The sequence below is a fragment of the Brachyistius frenatus genome, unplaced genomic scaffold, assembly GCF_029030835.1.
Source record: "Brachyistius frenatus isolate BFR_SWC_R1_liver_20210118 unplaced genomic scaffold, ASM2903083v1 Contig_140, whole genome shotgun sequence".
NCBI lineage: Eukaryota > Metazoa > Chordata > Actinopteri > Embiotocidae > Brachyistius > Brachyistius frenatus.
Window position 1 is genome coordinate 209195 of NW_027210739.1, and position 18818 is coordinate 228012.

General features: G+C 39.1%; 1 protein-coding gene across 1 annotated transcript in view; it reads left to right on the forward strand.

Moving 5' to 3' along the window:
* Nucleotides 1-18818, forward strand: part of LOC138630742 (astrotactin-2-like) — a 231177-nt gene that overhangs the window by 74896 nt on the left and 137463 nt on the right. Inside the window, exon 4 of the mRNA XM_069715244.1 lies at nt 14758-14910. Within this exon, the coding sequence (XP_069571345.1) occupies nt 14758-14910 (153 nt within the window). The remainder of the gene's footprint in view (nt 1-14757; nt 14911-18818) is intronic.

Consider the following 18818-nt stretch of genomic DNA (forward strand, 5'->3'; position numbering starts at 1 on the left):
GTCTCTTGCACTTATAATGAAGTCATTAACTAAACACTAGAATACAACAAAGCTGTTTTCCCAACTGCCTTCAGGTGGGAAATAATCACTGGCTGGATTATGTTCAGAGTACAATGTAATGTTTTGAATGAATAAAGCATCACATTTATGAAGTGCATCAGTCGCCAGGAGGTGATTTGGGCAGATAGTGGTAACACAAAGGACATGACTCTCATGATTATATAACAGAAGCAATTTGTTTCAGGTTAGGAAAAGACTGTAGTCAAGATTGTAAACACGTCGAACATTTTGTGTCCCAAGTTACTTTTTCAATTACAATTAAATCAGACCGCAATATTTCCCTGAACTTAATCAAGTGTTGTGAGTGCTTGATTGAACCAGAAATATTCATCAATGCCGTCGACATTACAACTTGATATTGTGTTGGAGAAGCTGATCTTTTGGCGTAAAAAAAAAAAAATGTTGTCAGTGAACATATTACTGATACATTCAGTGCCAATGTATTTGGGACTTACCTAATATGTAAACAAACTATATTTTCTCATTATAGTAATAGGAAACATAAGCCATAATCCTGTTGCAATTACGGCTCTCAAGATCATGACATTTTAATTGATGATTAGTTGTCATACAAATAATTGTGATTAGTGATTTAATTGTCTTTTTCCTTTGTATTTGTGTCGCAATTATATTAGAAACCTAATGATACACTTCATGAAGAAGAGGAGCCATTTATTGGCTGTTGGTGTTTGGCTTTGAAATTGAATCCGTGATGTTAATGTCACTAGATGCGGTTGGTGGAAAATGACAAGTTAAGCGCCTCTAGGTAAACTGTTGGTGGAGCTAATTGTCCTCTCGTGTAACATTAAACCACGGTAGTAGTAGAAGTTGCAATGAGATGATGTCATTTAGAAAGCAGCAGTTAAACCACAAACGGTGGAAGACGATGTAGAAATTGCAATGTAAATATGACATTTCTGTTGGTCTCATCCAGCTGTTTTCATACGGATATAGTAAGCGGAAATAATTCTAACAATTAAGCAAAATGATGGTAGTCAGCTCAAATAACTGTAATCAGGTAAATATGTAATAATGGTGTGAGGCTGAGTTGCAATTAAGTTTCCCTCAAAATATATTTGCTGTTTGTTTTCATTTCTAGGAGACAGGTCTACATAAACAAGGACATCCTACTGGTTGCAGCGCACACTGGATTAAGCAACATGTGCAATGGTAACATTTATATATATAAATAGAAAATATTTACTAATATAAAAAGTCTTAATCTCAGCTTTCTCTTCACTATGTAAAGGCTAGAATTCCGATTTTTCTATAGTTAAGTATTTCAATATGCAAGGAGGCTTTCCTGTTGTGCCTCATTTTTTTTCTCTCAGTGAAATTATGCTGTTTGTAAAGACTGTACAATGCAATTACTTGGTATTTATTTTATATTGTAAACACAGATAAAGCCTTGGGCAATACGTGTAACCCGCTGAGAATCTGCAGAGCGATACTTAGATTTTAAAACTTTGAGGAAGTAAAAGTGTAACTAAATATAGTTTACAAATAGACAAAAGGGAAACATGCAGTTTGACAAAGATCTCACTGCTACAGATGATTTTTAAATACCCCCCTGCAAACTGAACAAAATCACATTTCTCTCCTGACTCCAAGAACAGTTAATGTGCATGCTGTTTATATATTATTTTCCCCCATTTTTTTCTATAACAAAAACACAGGGGAGGGAAACATTTGGCAGATAATATTGGTTTGTCTTAATTCACCATATAAAGCAACCAAACCAGAATAATTACTGTATTTAGCCACTCAATGGTAATCCCTTTTTGTTTTTATCTTGGATTTCCACAGTGCCCTTGGGGTTAGTAAGGTTGTGGCAGGGATATATCATCCAGTTACCCAGCTCTGTGTATTTGTTTGTGTTTATAACTACGGGGACAGCCGCGCCAGAAGTTTAGACTATTTTAGATTTCCAGCAGTAATTATCTCCTCTGTGTGCCATTAAAATCTTTCATTATAGCAGGTTTACTCACTCAATAGAAATTAAGTAGCATCCAAGAAAAAGAAAAAGAAAAGTAATGCCATCCAGAGGACCACTGTCATTACCAAGCTTATTAAGTGTTTACTGAGGCTTAATTGAACTCAAGACTGGAGAGTAATAATCCAGTGTCAAGCTTTAGATCGCTAATGTGACATCATTGATGAGGAATTGCTGCCAGTTTGGCACACGCAAGCTAGCTCAGGGTAATGTTTTGATTAATACTGAATCAGCCTTGTCATCTTTGCCTGTGATAAATAGATGGGAGTTAATTGCAAAGACTTCACATTCTGCTTTTTCCCCCATCTACAGAAAGCGTGTTGACAACGAAGGGCATTTAGTGAGATGAATGTGATGATTTAAACATGCACATGTACGGCATATGTTCAAATGCACACCAACATTGTTGGATGATCCAGATCGAGCGTGAATACTCTGTTAAACTACTTTAGATTACATTTTTGATCATAAATCCAATAAATGTGGACTGAATTGACCATTTTTGAACAGTAAATCATAAAATCGTGGTCTATCTTGTCAGTGTGACAAAAACCTTGTGTGAGATTCATCAATCACAGCTTCCACAATCTGTAGTGTATTGTGTTTGTCGGGAAGATTCAAAGGAGTACAAGATGAGTGGACCCCATTGTACACGGTACAGCGGCTGGTTAGATCGTTTGGAGCAGAGTTACATAAAGGAGGGTAACTCTCGGCCAGAAAGTCCTCGTAAAGTAATTTAGAAATGAAACTTCAGTAATCTGATCCAACAGGAGACCTTTGACAGAGATACGTAGGATAAAAAAATAAAAAAATAAAAGAAGACTCGCTGGTAGAAATGAGTTTGTAAGCACGTCAGATCAATATATATTAAAAAAAAAAAAAATCTTTGTTAAAAGTCCCATCCTGAAGACACATGTATAAAGGGCGGCACGGTGGTGCAGTGGTTAGCATTGTCACCTCACAGCAAAAAGGTTCCGGGTTCGAATCCGGTCCTGGGCCTTTCTGTGCGGAGTTTGCATGTTCTCCCTGTGCTTGCGTGGCTTCTCTCCGGGTTCTCCGGCTTCCTCCCATCATCCAAAAACATGCACCTCAGGTCAGGTTACCTGGCGCCGCGCTAGTGGCAGCCTGCTGCAGCAGCTCCCCCCTGAGAGCCCCCCTGCTGTAGCGAAGACATTTCCCCTCGGGGATTAATAAAGTGAAATAAAAAATATGTCGGTCAATCGGGTGTCAACTCATGAGCCACCTTCACGAGGCTCATGAGTTGGCATCTTTTGAAATGTGGTTTAGTCTGGGTTACCCTCATATGATGGTCAATATCCCTCGATGAGTTTGTGCTCCCAGCATTTCAAAGATTGTCAGTTCATTAAGGCCATGAAACTACTTATTCATACTGTTCGCACAGACGTTGTCTTTGAACGCCTGATTGAAGTTACTTTAGGGAAGAAAAGGGAAAAAACATGAAGTCTGAAAAGCAGAAAAATATTTAGTTTAAAAAATGGACCTCTGTTTGAACCACCATGCAAAATGAATGCCCTCCATTTATGGCTCATATTCAGAGAAAGCTGCAGCTTCTGCTCGGCCTGCCTTTGGTCAATATTCAATTGTACAGAAAATACTGTAGCTTACAGCGTGTTAAATTAACTGGATTGGTTCTGGGTGTGATGAATTATCTCGGGGTGTGATAAATTGGCACCTTATTGTAATTATATTTGCATAATGTTTTTTTCTGCTTCATTTCCGCTCTTGCATGTGCCAGAAATGTCTTAGTAACACAGCAGTCATTGTTGTCTTTGGAGTCCGTCAGAAGTTGAACATAGTTTTACCATGACGACATCCCATCATTGTCTCTGTAAAATCATTGAGACAATGACACACACACATTTTCGAAAGGGTGCACGGCACCATTAAAATAGACTTTTGAGAAGCTCCAAAGTGATTTTGGACTTGATAATAATCAGAGTTACTGCCATAGTTCAGACCATCTAAGAGCATGTTGCACTTAAATCACACGCAAACATTAATACTTCCAATTTCAGTAGTTTTATCCCAGAAATTGGACATAATAGGATTGCCACTTTATGTGTCTACCTGGACAGCACCACTCTCTTTATGGACTTTAATGGCCAGTATTCAAACCTTAGCTGAAAATAAAGCTTAAAAAGAGATATATCAGGTGATAATGAATCCCTCACCGCTTCACCAACCTTTACATGAGGTGCTAGAGGTTTAAAGAAATCATAGGATATCTTCCAAAGAGCTCAATGTTTTCACTCAGGAATCAAACCCATGTGTCTTCCGAGTCCAGTTTCGTCACCTCTCCTGAGGAGGTTGCACTCCGGGGCTCCATAATTCACAGCACGGCTCTAAAACCATCGCAATTAAGGCAAACAGACGGGAGGGATTAGCTAAAAAAAAAAAATATATATATATATGTATATATTATTTACCACAAATTCATTTTGTCTAGCAAAGATAACAAAAAGTCAAATTTAACAAAAGGTGACTGGTAGGAAAACATGCCGCCAGGCGCGCTCAGATTACCGCAACAACATCGATTCACAAAGAGTTTTAGTCCTGAAAGTAGTTCCTAATTCTAAAAAAGTTACGACGATAAATGAAATCACCTGAGATGATGTTTTGCAGCACAAATGAACTTGGAATATCTCTCTTCATCAAACCAAATATGCACTTTTCAGAATGCAATTTCACTAAAAGTATATTAAACACAGCTGACTGCAACACCAGCTGTATTAAAGGAACAAAGGTTTCCGAGCTGCTGATGGATTTTTATCTCCCGGTGGGCCTTTCAGACACCTATAGTTAGGAACAAAGACGTCTTTAAAGGTAAGAGGGAGAGTGAGGCTCACTCTGTTACTCCATATATGTATTTACTCACTGTGTCTACAGTGATTGGTTGAGAGATGATTGGTCTGTGCGAGTGAATTCATTTATATAACACAGACAGATAGATTCAGTTTCAGTGAGATGAGACATGAACCGTGGTCGACAACGCATTCGCAAAGGGTTGATTAGTAGCTGAAAAAAAAAGAAAAGAAAAGTTCAACATTTTTTCATTGGAGTAGTTGAGGAGTGATTTTTCATTTTGCGTGTCTGAATCTTGTCTTCTGCTCTTCGTGAGCACAATATTTCTTGCATACTTTACAGAAGGTGTTACCAGGTGTTTCCTGCCAGGAATAGGCTGCACACCACTGTGGCATTGTTACTTATTAAACATTTAAACACAGAATAACACACCCAAACAGTTTTTTTGAATCACAGTGTCAAAACGAGACGTATTTTAGAATATTCTCGTACGTCTCATTTTGTTCTGGTCTTGTTTTTTTTTTTTTTTTTGTGTGTTTATTTAATTGGTATCTCCCGTCTGTCCAGAGCAGCTGGAGGTCAGAACTTCCCCTGCAATGTTCAGCTCCCACTGCATGGGGAGACACATCCATATTTTATTCCGGCCGATGGCAAGAGCTGAGCTATAGATAGAACTTTATTCTCGCTGCCTTGCAAACGGCTAAAATATGCAAGTACGGGCGACGGCTAGCAGAAAGAGAAAGGGTCTGACTAAAGACGGGACATTACATGCTTTCCAGTGGCTTGGGATGACAAGGCATGAGACAGTAAATGTTCAAATCCTGCAGACCAAAGGAAGAGGGGGCGGAGAGAGGGGGGAGTTTCTGTCTGCTCGTGTTGTTTTCCAGTCCTCCAGAGTTTTCAGTTGTCAGGATATTTTCATCTTGTACTGTTTTGGCAGTTGCTGTAGGAGAACAATGCAATGTCACACATGCCTTTCTTCAATGATGGAACTGTTATCCCGTTTTTGGTGTATCCATCTTCCTCATCTCCTGTCAAACGGTTTATCGTTCTCATGTTTGTGCTTTAAAAAGATTATAATCTTGCAGTTTTACCGAGGATTCGACTGCTCTTTATGTCCAGCTGACGTAACAGATTTCAGCAACTGAACTTGCTGTTCAGTTGCATGTGATTGAGAGAAGCCATATTGAAAGCCTGCAGTCACAGTGTGCTTGTAAGTACACTATAAACCACCAGTAAATGTTTCACCCTCATTTCACCCTCTCTGTGTTTGTCCCTCAGTATTATTCATTCTTTGCCCTTGAATGATTTGTTCATTGTAACTTTCTCTTTTGTCACCCTTTTCTTTTTATTTTCTCTTTTCCCGTAATTATACTCTATGTTGATGCACATTTTTAGCCCATTCTTGTTCTTTTCCTCCCTTCCATCTTCTTTTTTTTTTTTTTTTTTTATATATCCAGTTTCTGTTTTTTCACCCTTTGCTCTTCCTACTGTCTCTCTTATCCGCATCTCATTCCAATCATAATCTCCTTTCTCTTTCCTTTAACACCAGAGGTGTCCATTGTCTACCCATCTTTTCCTGGCACTTCTCTCAGTCTCTATCTATTTCCTTTTTTTTTTTTTTTTTTGCCAGTCTCCATTCATATCTGGATCCCCTTGTCTTCTCCAACACTTTTTGTCTTTTTCTTTGCTTCTTGTCTAACCTCTTACTCTCTTCTCATGTACCTGTCAGACTTCCAGAAGCAGAGCCGAGAAGGCTTTCCCATTGAGCCACGCTGGACTGCTTCTATTGAAACAATGGCAAATTTAATAAATCACAGAGGGGATCAGAGCTGGAGTGAACCCCCTCTTCCTCCTCATTGATCTTCTCAGCACTCATTTGCTCCCCAAGCCATGAAGGAGAGGAGGACAAAACAAGGACGTACGTGTGTGTGTGTGTGTGTGTGTGTGTGTGTGTGTGTGTGTGTGTGTGTGTGTGTGTGTGTGTGTGTGTGTGTGTGTGTGTGTGTGTGTGTGTGTGTGTGTGTGTGTGTGTGTGCGCGCAAAGACTAGACGTGAGAAAGTGAGTAATAAAATGAGATGTAGTGAAAAATGGAAATCTGCAGAAACTTAATTTCTTGTCCTCTCAGTTTCTTTTCTTCCTGCAGATTTTCTCTAAATTAAAACAGCAGGGTTTTGTAGGGTCCAAAGATCTACAGAAATGTTCCCATCATTTCCCTCGTGGCTACATCTGCCTCTGTGAATATGAATGCTGTTTGGCTGCCAGGCGGGACAGATAAGAATAGGAAAAGTCCATAACTGACTCCCTGTTGTTAAAAGATGCCTGTCAAAGAGGTGGCATTGAATTGGAAATAAATATTGCATCATTTGCTTTTACGCTTTGGGAAAACACTTGTCATTTCATTAAATTTGCTGTTTTGTGTTCCTTCTGGCTTTAAGTGGAAATTACTAATTTGCGGATTGCAGACAGGAATAGGCACTATAACTGTTTTACAACAATAAAATTGAAACAAAAAAAATGACAATTCAAGTTATGTGAATAACTTATGTTAATATATGTTGAATACATCTCGTATGTGTATTGAGAGAGAGAGTGTGGTAGATTGTAGATGTTGGGATTAGGAGATATAGATATATTGTAATTCTAGTTAAGCACTTTGACCTGTATCCTAATGTTCATATAACAACACCAGTTTACTGGTTTTTAATAGGTACAATGTTAATGATAATTACAGTGTTGACTGAAGCCAATGTGCATGCCATTTAGTTTGACTGGTGTTTGATCATAAACCAAAGTACCGAACAAGGATTGTTAGGATTCATCCTCTGGGCAGCATGAATGGCTTAAAAAAAAAAAAAAATCCACACTAGTTTTGAAAGAAATGTCTGTAAGCTCCAAGTTATTACCTTGTCCCCTAAAGCAGGCAGTTTATCTTGAAATGTGTTATGATATGAAAGGGATGCTACCACAGTCCCATAAACTGTACGAGAGTGGATTCAGACCACAGTTATCCATCTTCCAAGCTGTCTTGCAAGCTGAATCCTCACCTGCCTCAGGGCACAGGGCATGGATGAACAACCCTGAAAAGGTTGGCCTCTGTTTCGCTGACTTTCAGTTAGAGAGAAATATATTTCTAGAGCCTAAGAGATATAAGGGTCAAGTACTATTTATGGACAGGGAGTCATGGTCAAAGGTTTCGGTTTCTGACAGGGAATTCCCATAACCTGTATCAGCGATTAATGGAAGCTGGCCAAGTCTTCTTCCTTTGGCATTTTGGAGTAGCGAGACCTCCGGAGTATTTTCTGCTGACAGAACAACTGTTGCCCTTCCTGGTCTGGGTATCATTTTCTATGGAGGTATACAGGCATCATTATGTCAGATCTTTCTGAGGATATGGAGCAATACATTTTTAGAAACCTGAGCTTCTGTGAACTTCCGTTTCTGTCATGTACTCAATTATTTTTAAGACGTTTTAACATGTAACCTACATGTATTGATATTGTAGTTCTTCAGAAGTTCCTTTAAATTGAAAATAATTCCACTGGAAAAAAAAAACTTTTTTTTTTTTTTCGTTATTCTTTGATTTTTATTGTTATTTTTAAGTAAACATCTTTTCACCAATCAAACTAAAATGAAAGGTCATATATTTCATGAAACATTTCATAAGTAGAGTTTCTGTCAACAAGCTTAGCAGAGAGATGCCAGAAGTTTCAGCTGCTCAAATAATTGTAGAGGAGAGTTTCACTTTCAGTTATATTCTGACTTATTAACTTGATCTATGATAGTGCTATAAAAAGTCATTTTGGAAATAGACTGAGATATTCAGTGCTTCCCAATATGGGTTCACCCCACACAGCAGGCATCATATACCCTGCAGTTATTACTTTGGCACTCACGGGTGAATGAATATGCCATTAAAGCAAAAATGTATCAATTTATATTTTGAGTATTACAAATTCAGTTCCTCTAAGTGATGAATAGATTTGGAAAGAACCTGAAAAGCTTTGAATGTCACTACATTTTAACATAAAAAAAAAAACAAATACTGAATTAATTGTCTTTTTCTGTTGGTGTTCATATCTATAATTATCTATTTGTTATGTAAGAACCGCTGGCAGCGAATAGCTTGTTAATTCTGTCTCCGTTTTTTTTTTTTTTTTGTGTGTGTTTTGCCTGCCTACTGGTGCTCTCCTGTCACCTTAATGGACCCTTAATAAGAACACTGAGTACATGTCCATTAAAAAGGAAATGGCAGTGTATTTTACCTCTCTGGATCCATACGAGTGCATTTCTCACCAATGAGGTCTCAGGGGAAGCCAGAGAATGAGAGTTGCAGAAAATGGAGGAGGGAGCTGCAGATAGATTGCATTATGTCTGGAGTGGACACTTCAACAAAATCCTTTTTAGATGCTTACTGTTCCATAATCTTAACTTAATTAGATGTGAACGCACACATAGAATATAATTGTCCTTTTGGAGACGATTATACTTGATGAAAAAATGTACAACGAAATATAATTATTTTGTTATCATACTATTTTTTTTTGGGGGGGGTGTGTTTACAATGATGGGCACTTTATGGTAAAGTCTGCTTGATATAAACTGCTATGCTTTCCACACCACTGTGAAAGCATTACGGTCCATAGACAGGAAGTAGCGAGTAAAAATGGGATGGGAGACTTTTATATCGACAAAGACAAACACATGCATAAACATACAGACTCTCCCAAAAGCCCACATGAACACATAAACAAGCAGAACGGCACCGCTGAACAAAAACAGAAAATTGAGCGGGGTTATCTTATAGTGGGCGCCGTGAGACCACCAGGAATACGTTGACTGAGGCAGCCTGCTGTTGACATCCACTGGTTATGAGACACTGTTAACACACACTCAGCACTGATAAGGGAGTGACTGCAGATAAGGGAGATGAAAAGAAGAAAATAAAGGCACCAGAGCTTTAGCTGACATTGAACTCAAATTGAGAAGCCAGTGGACTTGTGGTCTAGGGAAAAACAAATGTCAGGATGAAATATCTTGCTAGCTGCTTCTGATAGAAGTGAGAAATGAGGGATAACAGCTGAATAGTTGGAGACCACATAGGGGACAGAATTCTGCAGAAATGTACACATTTATAAAGTAGACATGCGTATCTTACAATATCTGGCGCCATCAGTTCCAGCACTGTTTTATTTTGTTCTTTATTTGAGATTTAGTGTGTGTGTGTGTGTGTGTGTGTGTGTGTGTGTGTGTGTGTGTGTGTGTGTGTGTGTGTGTGTGTGTGTGTGTGTGTGTGTGTGTGTGTGTGTGTGTGTTGGCTGGGAAGGCAAAAATAAGAAAAATATAACGTGAGTGACAGGGTCATGACAAGTTTTAGAGACAAATTACATTTTCTTCAAGGAGAATGCAGTTTGAAGCACTTCTGTTCGGCCTTGCGCTCTTTTCTCGAAATGGTACAAAGAAATCAGGATAAAAAGTTCTCAAAATCTCCGAAGCTGTTAACATCCCAAATACGGTCTCCGACTCTCAAATTCAAGTTTAAGTATGAGCTGCTCGGTCGTTATCCTTTATTTGTTGACCCCAAACACCTGAAGTAGCCTAGCACTATCATAAATGCTTCCCCCAGGACATAGAGCTCAGGTAACACCCCCCCCCCACACTTTACTGTATGTAATGCATCAATTTGACACATTTCCACTTTTGAGTCGTCTCAAATGCTGGTTGTCATTTAGTTTAGTTTTTGTTTATTTTCTTCACTGAACTTTCTTGACAAGCGGGTCAATTTGACCCACATTGTTTCATGTACTTGTACAAAACGCACACACACACACACACACACACACACACACACACACACACACACACACACACACACACACACACACACACACACACACACACACAAAAACGGTGGTCAGTTGAACATGAGAATTAAGTTGCGTTGGCGTTTCTACTTCTTAAAGTACTTCAATCCCAAACTGGACCACAATTGATGCACAGAACATATTTTGACCAAAACCAACGTTATTGAATAATTTATCCTCTGATCAAAATAATAAGGATTATTTTTTGGTGCAGCTGGACACCCACAATCCAACACTGTATTTTCTTTAACATCAGTCAGGTTGAAACCAAAGGCTAATTAAAATCCCTACTGACTGCTACAAATATTTCAAATATTTGTCAAACTTCCTTTCGGTAACTTCTCCAACATCACTTGAATTATTTATACGCCACCAGTCAAGTATAAATTGTTAATTTATAGTTGTTTTAATTTATTTACAAGGATAGATTGTGTCCATTCATTTGCCTTAATTCCTAGTGATGGAAGAGTATGTACCGTTCATCACTGCCACCCATGATGGACGAACATATGGCATCGTATTCATTCTCTAAATTACGAGTGCGATAAAGCCTGCTCATGAAGAAATTATACAACTTCACACACGCATGTATTAAATACCGCAAGAAGTCCTTGCTCACGGTCATCCCTTGGTTTCTGCTCCAAATTGTCAAAAGTCATGTTGATTAGCTTGAGCAGAACTCAACTTCAGCGTTAACCTGTTGGGCCTCCAGCGCTCGCCGAGCAGAACTTCTGCTTAACTCTATAGTCTATAGCTTCCCTATGTTTTGTGTCTTAATCACAGCCGGCTGTAAAACTCTTGGTTGTTGAATTTGTATGCAAGAACTTCATCATGTGAGGGGCAGTTAATATCGGCGCTTTTGAAATAATAATAATAATAATATAATTGGCTCGTAAGTATGTTTTATTGTCTAAATCTGACGTCGTGTGTTTATCCCACACGAGGGGCCTGGGACGGTACGCAGTTATGCAAAGAAGGCTGCTCACTTGTAATTGAACGATACACACTCTTAGACACATCAATGCGCTCGGTCTAGTGTTTAAATGCAACTCTGTCTGACGGAAATCTGACATCACACTTACAGTACTTTGAAAAAAAAAATGTGTTGGGCCTGGCTGGTTTTATAAAAACTGAGAAGATGGGAAATCCTCTCGGCCCGGTGCCAGACAATTCAGTCAACTCTTTTTGTTTGTTTTGTTTTCTTTGTTTTCTGTTTTTCCTGTCATGTGTTCAAAAGAGCTCCTGTATGGCAGTAGCGGGAAGAAAGTGCTCCTCCAACACGAGCCAGATCCCACTCACACCCAAGGGTTGGTGAAAAGTACATGCACTTCAGTTGACATCAGCATTGCTAGAAGCAGCAGCCACAGTACATTACCTGCTTCAGTGTCACAGCCTGTGAAAGAAAAAGGGTTATTTCAGACGGAAACATTTTAGTTACTTTCTATTGTACAAATAATGGGAAATAAACTTGGCTTTACCGTCGTGGCTGTGTTCAAATCAGTTTCTCTCTCCAGCAGGAAGGTTTGCTCCTTTTAGGTATTAGTGGTGAGTGGTTGATACCTCGCAGCATGGTGACTTTGAAGCTGCTGTGCACTCGCATTACAAGTAGTGAAATGGGATGTCAGCAACAGCAGTAATTATACACACAAAGCACACTAGTACAAAGTTACTTACTTTATTTTTTTTTTAGCCAAGTGACATCAGATCGTGCACATTATTAAATAGCAAGTTCTGGAGGTTATTTCCCACTAAAAAAAAAAACAACATATATATAAATCATTTCCCAAGAAATGGGTTGCTAGGAAACTATTTGGGACCTGAGTTTAATTTCCACAAGCTATATTAGCAAAGGCTGTGACAGGAAATTAAACTGAACGCTTTTAGGGTGATAGTCATTAGGCTATCTATAAACCAGATTGGTAGATAGAATTCACATTTCACCCAATGACCAACCTTCAATTTATTTTAATTAAAAAATAACCTCACCAAAGCAAAGTTTACCCACAAAGTGTGTGCTTAAAAATGATCAGGCATACTTGTATGTCTACATTTTGCCAATCTTGACTAATACTTACATCTTTTTTTAGGAAGAAATACATACAGTATGGTCATGCTCTCAACACTTACTCAAACTTTAAGCTGATCTACAGCTGTCAATATTGCAATACAACACATTTTGAGTACATTGGCCTTCCACAGAGTTCAGACAGTTGTGTTTTGCTCAATAGACCATCTGGGTCAACTGCTCTGAGTCTGCTTTACTCCAATTTAGCATTTTGGCTGCCTTGTAGGCATCTTAGACATTCGTTGGTTGTCACCAACCCATAGTCGATGCAACACTGCATCTAAATAGACAACTATATAAACAAAAAGCCTTACAAATGGAGTTTTACACAAACGGATGCAAAGACCGGCACGAAGTGGAGTACAGATGTTGTTGTTTTTTTTTACATGCGAAGACACCAAATAGTGTTTCACGTATAAGTCGTATCTGTAACAAAATGCTACGACCGTTATGTGCATGATGGTGTGTAATGAAGCAAGGCTCTGCAGTCTGCTCGATGGTTCAAAGCCAGGATGCACACGAGGCTCCGTCGGGGAATATGATGGTTTCTAGAAACACTTTTAGAATATGGCCTTTTGTGCGAGATGAAGTCCAAGAACCAAACAGCAGCGTGCTCTTCTGTTGAGCTTGTAAATCATTGTAAAAGTTTGCTGCTTCTCTAAAGCTAAGCTGCGGAGGTCGTCCGCCATCATTCTGAAACAGCAGAAAATACTGAGAGCATTTCTCTGTGACAAACATGGCAGATCGAGATGAGTTCAACCACAAATGAATATGAACAAATATGTATCATCGCAAGGATAATGCTGTATATTTGTTCTGAAGCCAACCGCGGTGCCTCCGTTATTGTTTCCATTTATAAAATCAAAAACAATGTGAACACTTCTGCCTCTTCACTTTCACCCCCGTCCTCTTCATCTCCCTCTTCCTCTGCTCTCGCATGCTCATTGGCATGCATGATGAGCATCCACTGGGAGCAACACATCACCATTATTCATGGATAGAGTACACCTCAGAGCCAGACTGACAGATCAAAAGATGATGATGATAGGTGGGGGTACTGGTGGTTGGGGTGATGAATGGCCCCGTCGTTTGCAGAGGGCTATGCTGCTGGAAGTTTGGGGACAAAGCTGCTTTTGCTGTTGCTGCTTTCACTGCAACTCTACTTGCAGGTATAATACTGTTGTCTACAGACAGACAAGTCATCACTCCTTGCATAGATTGAAGGTCTAAGAGATGTCAATCAAAGCCGTGTTTATTGAAGGGGGCAAGAGACATCATTACAAACATATTTGAATACCATTATGTCCTTCAGATATCTACATTTCAACATTTTTGTGTGTCGGACACAATAAGAGGAGAGTATTCTCCAATCACAATTATTATTTTCGCTCGTGTAAGTGAACCGGAACATATCTCGACAGGTCATAGAAACCGCATGTCCTTTTTTTGATTGTAATATTCTATCTGTAAGGAAAGGGAAGCAAAGCCATTTCTCTATACTTCCCCCTTCTTTCCGCACAGCCTGTTGTTTTGGAGTCATTCATCAGGAAGAGTGAGACTGAACCATCAGGGGAAGCGTTGGCAGGATCCCTGTAGAGAGGAGGCAATATTGAATTGATGGAATCATTTAAAGGCTGCGAGGGGAAAAAAAAAAACACAGAATAGAAGAAGAAGAAAAAAAAAGAGTGCTTTTTTTTTGTTACAGTGTCTAAATAGGACAGCCTGGTGGCTCATGATGCATATCATACTCTAATCTCTTATCCTTCCTAAAAAAGAAAGATGAAAACAAGCTATTTTTGGATATATGCCTTTTTTTGTTGTTGTATCTATATGGATTTTTTCCTTTCTTTTTACAATATCCTGAGTGTCTGTCAGTCTTTGCAAAAATGCTTTTTATTTAAAGGCGTTGTGACACGGCTGCCATTTTCACTTTGTGTCTCTTTTTTTCTAGCCATTGACCCAAACAGCGAGTCAGTAGAGGATTTGATGCAGAGGTTCCAGGACAGTTTCCGTGTTCCCAACACGCCGACAGACATCTCTCACTACCAGCATGTCATGCACAGCTCATCCACAGGCCGCCGGAGGGTCCCCAGCCACACCAGAGGTAGGACAACAAGTCATTCAAAAGTTTAACGCTCTGTTGGAAAGATGTTACAGACCTTTCAAACATTTTCTTCCTTTTACTTTGTAAAATTTGCCACTTTTCGTGATGTGTTTTTTCTTTCTTTTTTCTTTTAGCTATCACTTATTTAACAGGAGCAACGCACAATACAGCCAATGTGCCAGATATAGCTGGAAGCTCAGTTGCACCAATTTTTCAGTTAGACTCATGTGATGTATAAATTTATAAATGTATTTTCTTTGCGTCTTCCAACACCCGCAGCATTCACTATCCAATATCTGCATTTATTTGAATTAGAATGACAAAGCTTGTCCACCTAAAAATAAAAAAAAAAATTCATGTCATGGCTTGTTTTTCATAAAACACCACACTGAAATGATCAGATTTACAATCAGATAATACAACTTCACATCCATGGGCAATATACATGTTCCAGTTTGTTTGGCCTGTACACTTTCGTAATGAGGGAAGAAACACATGTAAATATAAAATAAACAAACCCCACAAAAATAATTGGATCTTTTATCTCAAGCTGAGAGTGTGTTTGTAGTCACGCAAATGATTTGTGAATGAACGTGCCTACATTTACATATTTAGCACCCAGACCTACATCTCGCGTGTGCTTCGCATTTATCTTCTCAGTGTCGGTGCATAAACATAGCTCAAGTATCAATACAATTAACAATATATTTAAGAGTATCATTAATTATCTTACAATATAAACATGACTCTGTGTTATGGCATATTTAAAAGGGGCCCATCTTCGTGATTTGGTGTTCATATTTTTTATTTTAATATCTGTCAGCTTACTTTGTTTGTTGCTTTGTTTCCTTGAATTTCATTGGAGAGCAGTTTGACCCTTAGTCAGTAATATTCTCAGTGAAATTTTGAGATGTGACATTGGAAACAGCAGCAGTAAATGCAGCTCATTAACAGGCGCATTCCCAATAATATGAATCAATCACTAGTGAGAAATGAACATTAAAATGAGGCATTAACTATCCTCTCGATCACCATCATGTACTACTGTAGGGTGCAAAGTATGACACCGAGAGGTTTTGAATACTATGCATGGGTCACATAGCTAGTGGTTGAGGTAGTTTATATTCTTGGTAATAAACACTTCACTTGGTGTGTTGTTTAGGATTTAACTATGTAATAATAAAAGGTGTCTTGTTTCAGCCCTTTTGGCAGAGGATGCCTCTCCCATTCAATCCATGCAGCCTCAACACTGTCAAGGGCAGAACTGAGAGACGTCCGCTCTGAGGTCGATATCAAAACAGTCTTCTTTGAGCGGCCATAATTACAGGTGAAAAAGTGTCCAGAATGTAGACGTGTTGGCCAATACTACAAACAGGAAAACGGGACAAACGCTTGACACAATATGAGGAATAGATTCTGTCGGATGGAGTGAGGTCAAAGGGGAAACTTTATTGGAGAGACCCCAAAGGTCAGTGCTGCATAATTGAAATGAATGCATTGCAAATCCCCTGAGAAGTGCGAGGCCAAGAGGAAAAACCAGAAAGTCAGCATTCAGATGCTTTTTCTTATTGTTTGACTTTTTAGAACTTTTTATTCGTGCAGTAGCTATAGTTATCTTGCATTTGACGCGTGTCCGGGTCGTGAGGAAGATTCATCTCAGGTTCTGTTGCATGTGCCCGCATGATTTTCTTCTTTACTGTCACTTATAAATAACGTCGGAAATGTAACATGAACCCAGAGGTGTAATGCAGAAATTTGGCCTTGTTAGGAATCCATATCATGCAGATATACCTGAGTGACACAGAGAGGTAGTGCATAAGACATCGTCTGTGCAGTTTATGAGAAATGACAGGAAGTGCTTAGGCTGAGCTAGTGGAATTGATGCTACTGACATACATGACATGTCTACCCAATTTGATTGTTATCCGACATGAAATACGAGGGATCGCAATAAAGACAAGGTCTTACCCAGTTGAATTTTCTTTTTAAATGGGATCCAAATAAATAGTCAATTAAAATACAGAAAAAAAAATTAGCAACTTCAAATAATCTGCCTGTCTTTTCAACGATATTTGAAAAGTGTCGAGTACCACAATGATTCTTACAAACAACAGTGACACACTTCCCAGTCGGCAGAGATTTGACATGCGCCCCGGATCCCAAAAGCATTTTAAGCCTCAGTCGATTTTCATTTCCTTTCAAAAGTACAGACGAGGATCCCGTTATCCTTAAGATACCTTTGGTAGCCCCATTTCACTCCCTCCTACTAAGTAAAAAGGTGAAAAGTTTCATACTGGTTCTGTGGAAGTAGCTGGGATGATGTTATCATCAGTTTTCTACCATGCTGATGATTGTTGATGATGAGCAACAAGAGGATCAAAGAGTTACCATGCCAATATTGAAAACATAAGCAGCCGGCTAGTCTGCTCGAGGAAAGTAAAAGCTACTGTCCTCAGTGTCCGAGTGGGAGGCAAACAGTAGCTACTGTGAGAATGTGATGCGTGGGGTGTCAACATTCAGCAGCACACAACAATTTTCAGAAAATGCACACTTTTTTTTTTCCTTGAAGCCTGAGAGATGGAGGAGAAATAACGCCACGGACGGCCAATCACTGGAATATAGATTTTCCTCACATCTGCATAAGAGCGGGAACAAGAACAAGGAAAGAAGCAGGAAAGTCTAATAATACACTAATACTTGGTTGTGCAGTAACGCTGGATATAGTTTAATCAAATTGCCTCCGCTAACTTGGTTCCCAGTTATATTGCAAAAAACTTTAAGTGAATATCTGCTCACCTGGAAAACTACAGCAGCAGTTGTGTCTGCTCAGCTAAACCCTGCAGCTGTTCACCTGATCCTCTCCTGGTGTCCACAAGCCCACATATTTTAATTTTTGCTATGTGGTAACATTCCTTACTTCCCTGTCAGCATTCAGTATATTGCCCTAGTTTCTTGTAGCACCATCTTATACCTGGACTCTCTGAAAAATGTTGGCTCATGCATAGTTTCTCTGTGATTTACCTTCTACTTAGCAGCCACACCTTTGCTGGATGATATTTCACAAAGCACGGTCAGGATGATCGTGTCAAATTGTTATCGGCGTGCACCATTATACAATAAATATAATTTTAAAAATTCAGATTATAATTAGATTATCCAAATTGTAAACAATGTAAAATAATGATTAAGTCCCACTTACACTCTCACCTCTTAAAGGTTAAATATATAATAACTCAGATGTTTCCATATGAGGTAAAAATACAGGAAGTGATGATTTGAAGTTTGATTTCTCAAACCATCTTCATTTTAGCCAGATGTGGAACAGATGTAAATGCACCCATCTCTTCCATCTGGCATAATATAATATTGTCTTTACTCTTAAATATGGCAGTCTTTATAAGCTAGACATGCATCTAGCCTGTGTTCCTGCAAGTCTTCAAAGGCCTTGTTCAGACTGCCTTCCCAAATCGTTTGGTCATATCCAGATTGTGTTCAGATGGATCTTTGGAAGTCTGGACAGCAAAAAAACAAACACCATTAAATGTGATTTTTGCAAATCGGATCACATTTCTAGGTGGTTTGAAATGCAAAATACAATCGCATTTCTACACATGCGTCCCGGTCCGGATGCTCTGGTGGCTGAAATCGTATTTCTTGCTTCATTCACAACGCGACACACGATGATGTCGTTTTCAAACTGAGCCGAATCAGCGCTGCCACGAGCAGAACGCAGTCAGAGAGGAGAGGACAACAAGAACAACGGCTCCTGGACAGACGCTGGAATTAATTGTCTGCCGGTACTTTGCGTCCGTGTTGGAAAGCTGCGTAACCAGCGTAGCTACGCATCCATTTGTATCACGGAAACTCAAATCAGCTCACCTGCAATTAACAGTGCGGACAGTCTGCAC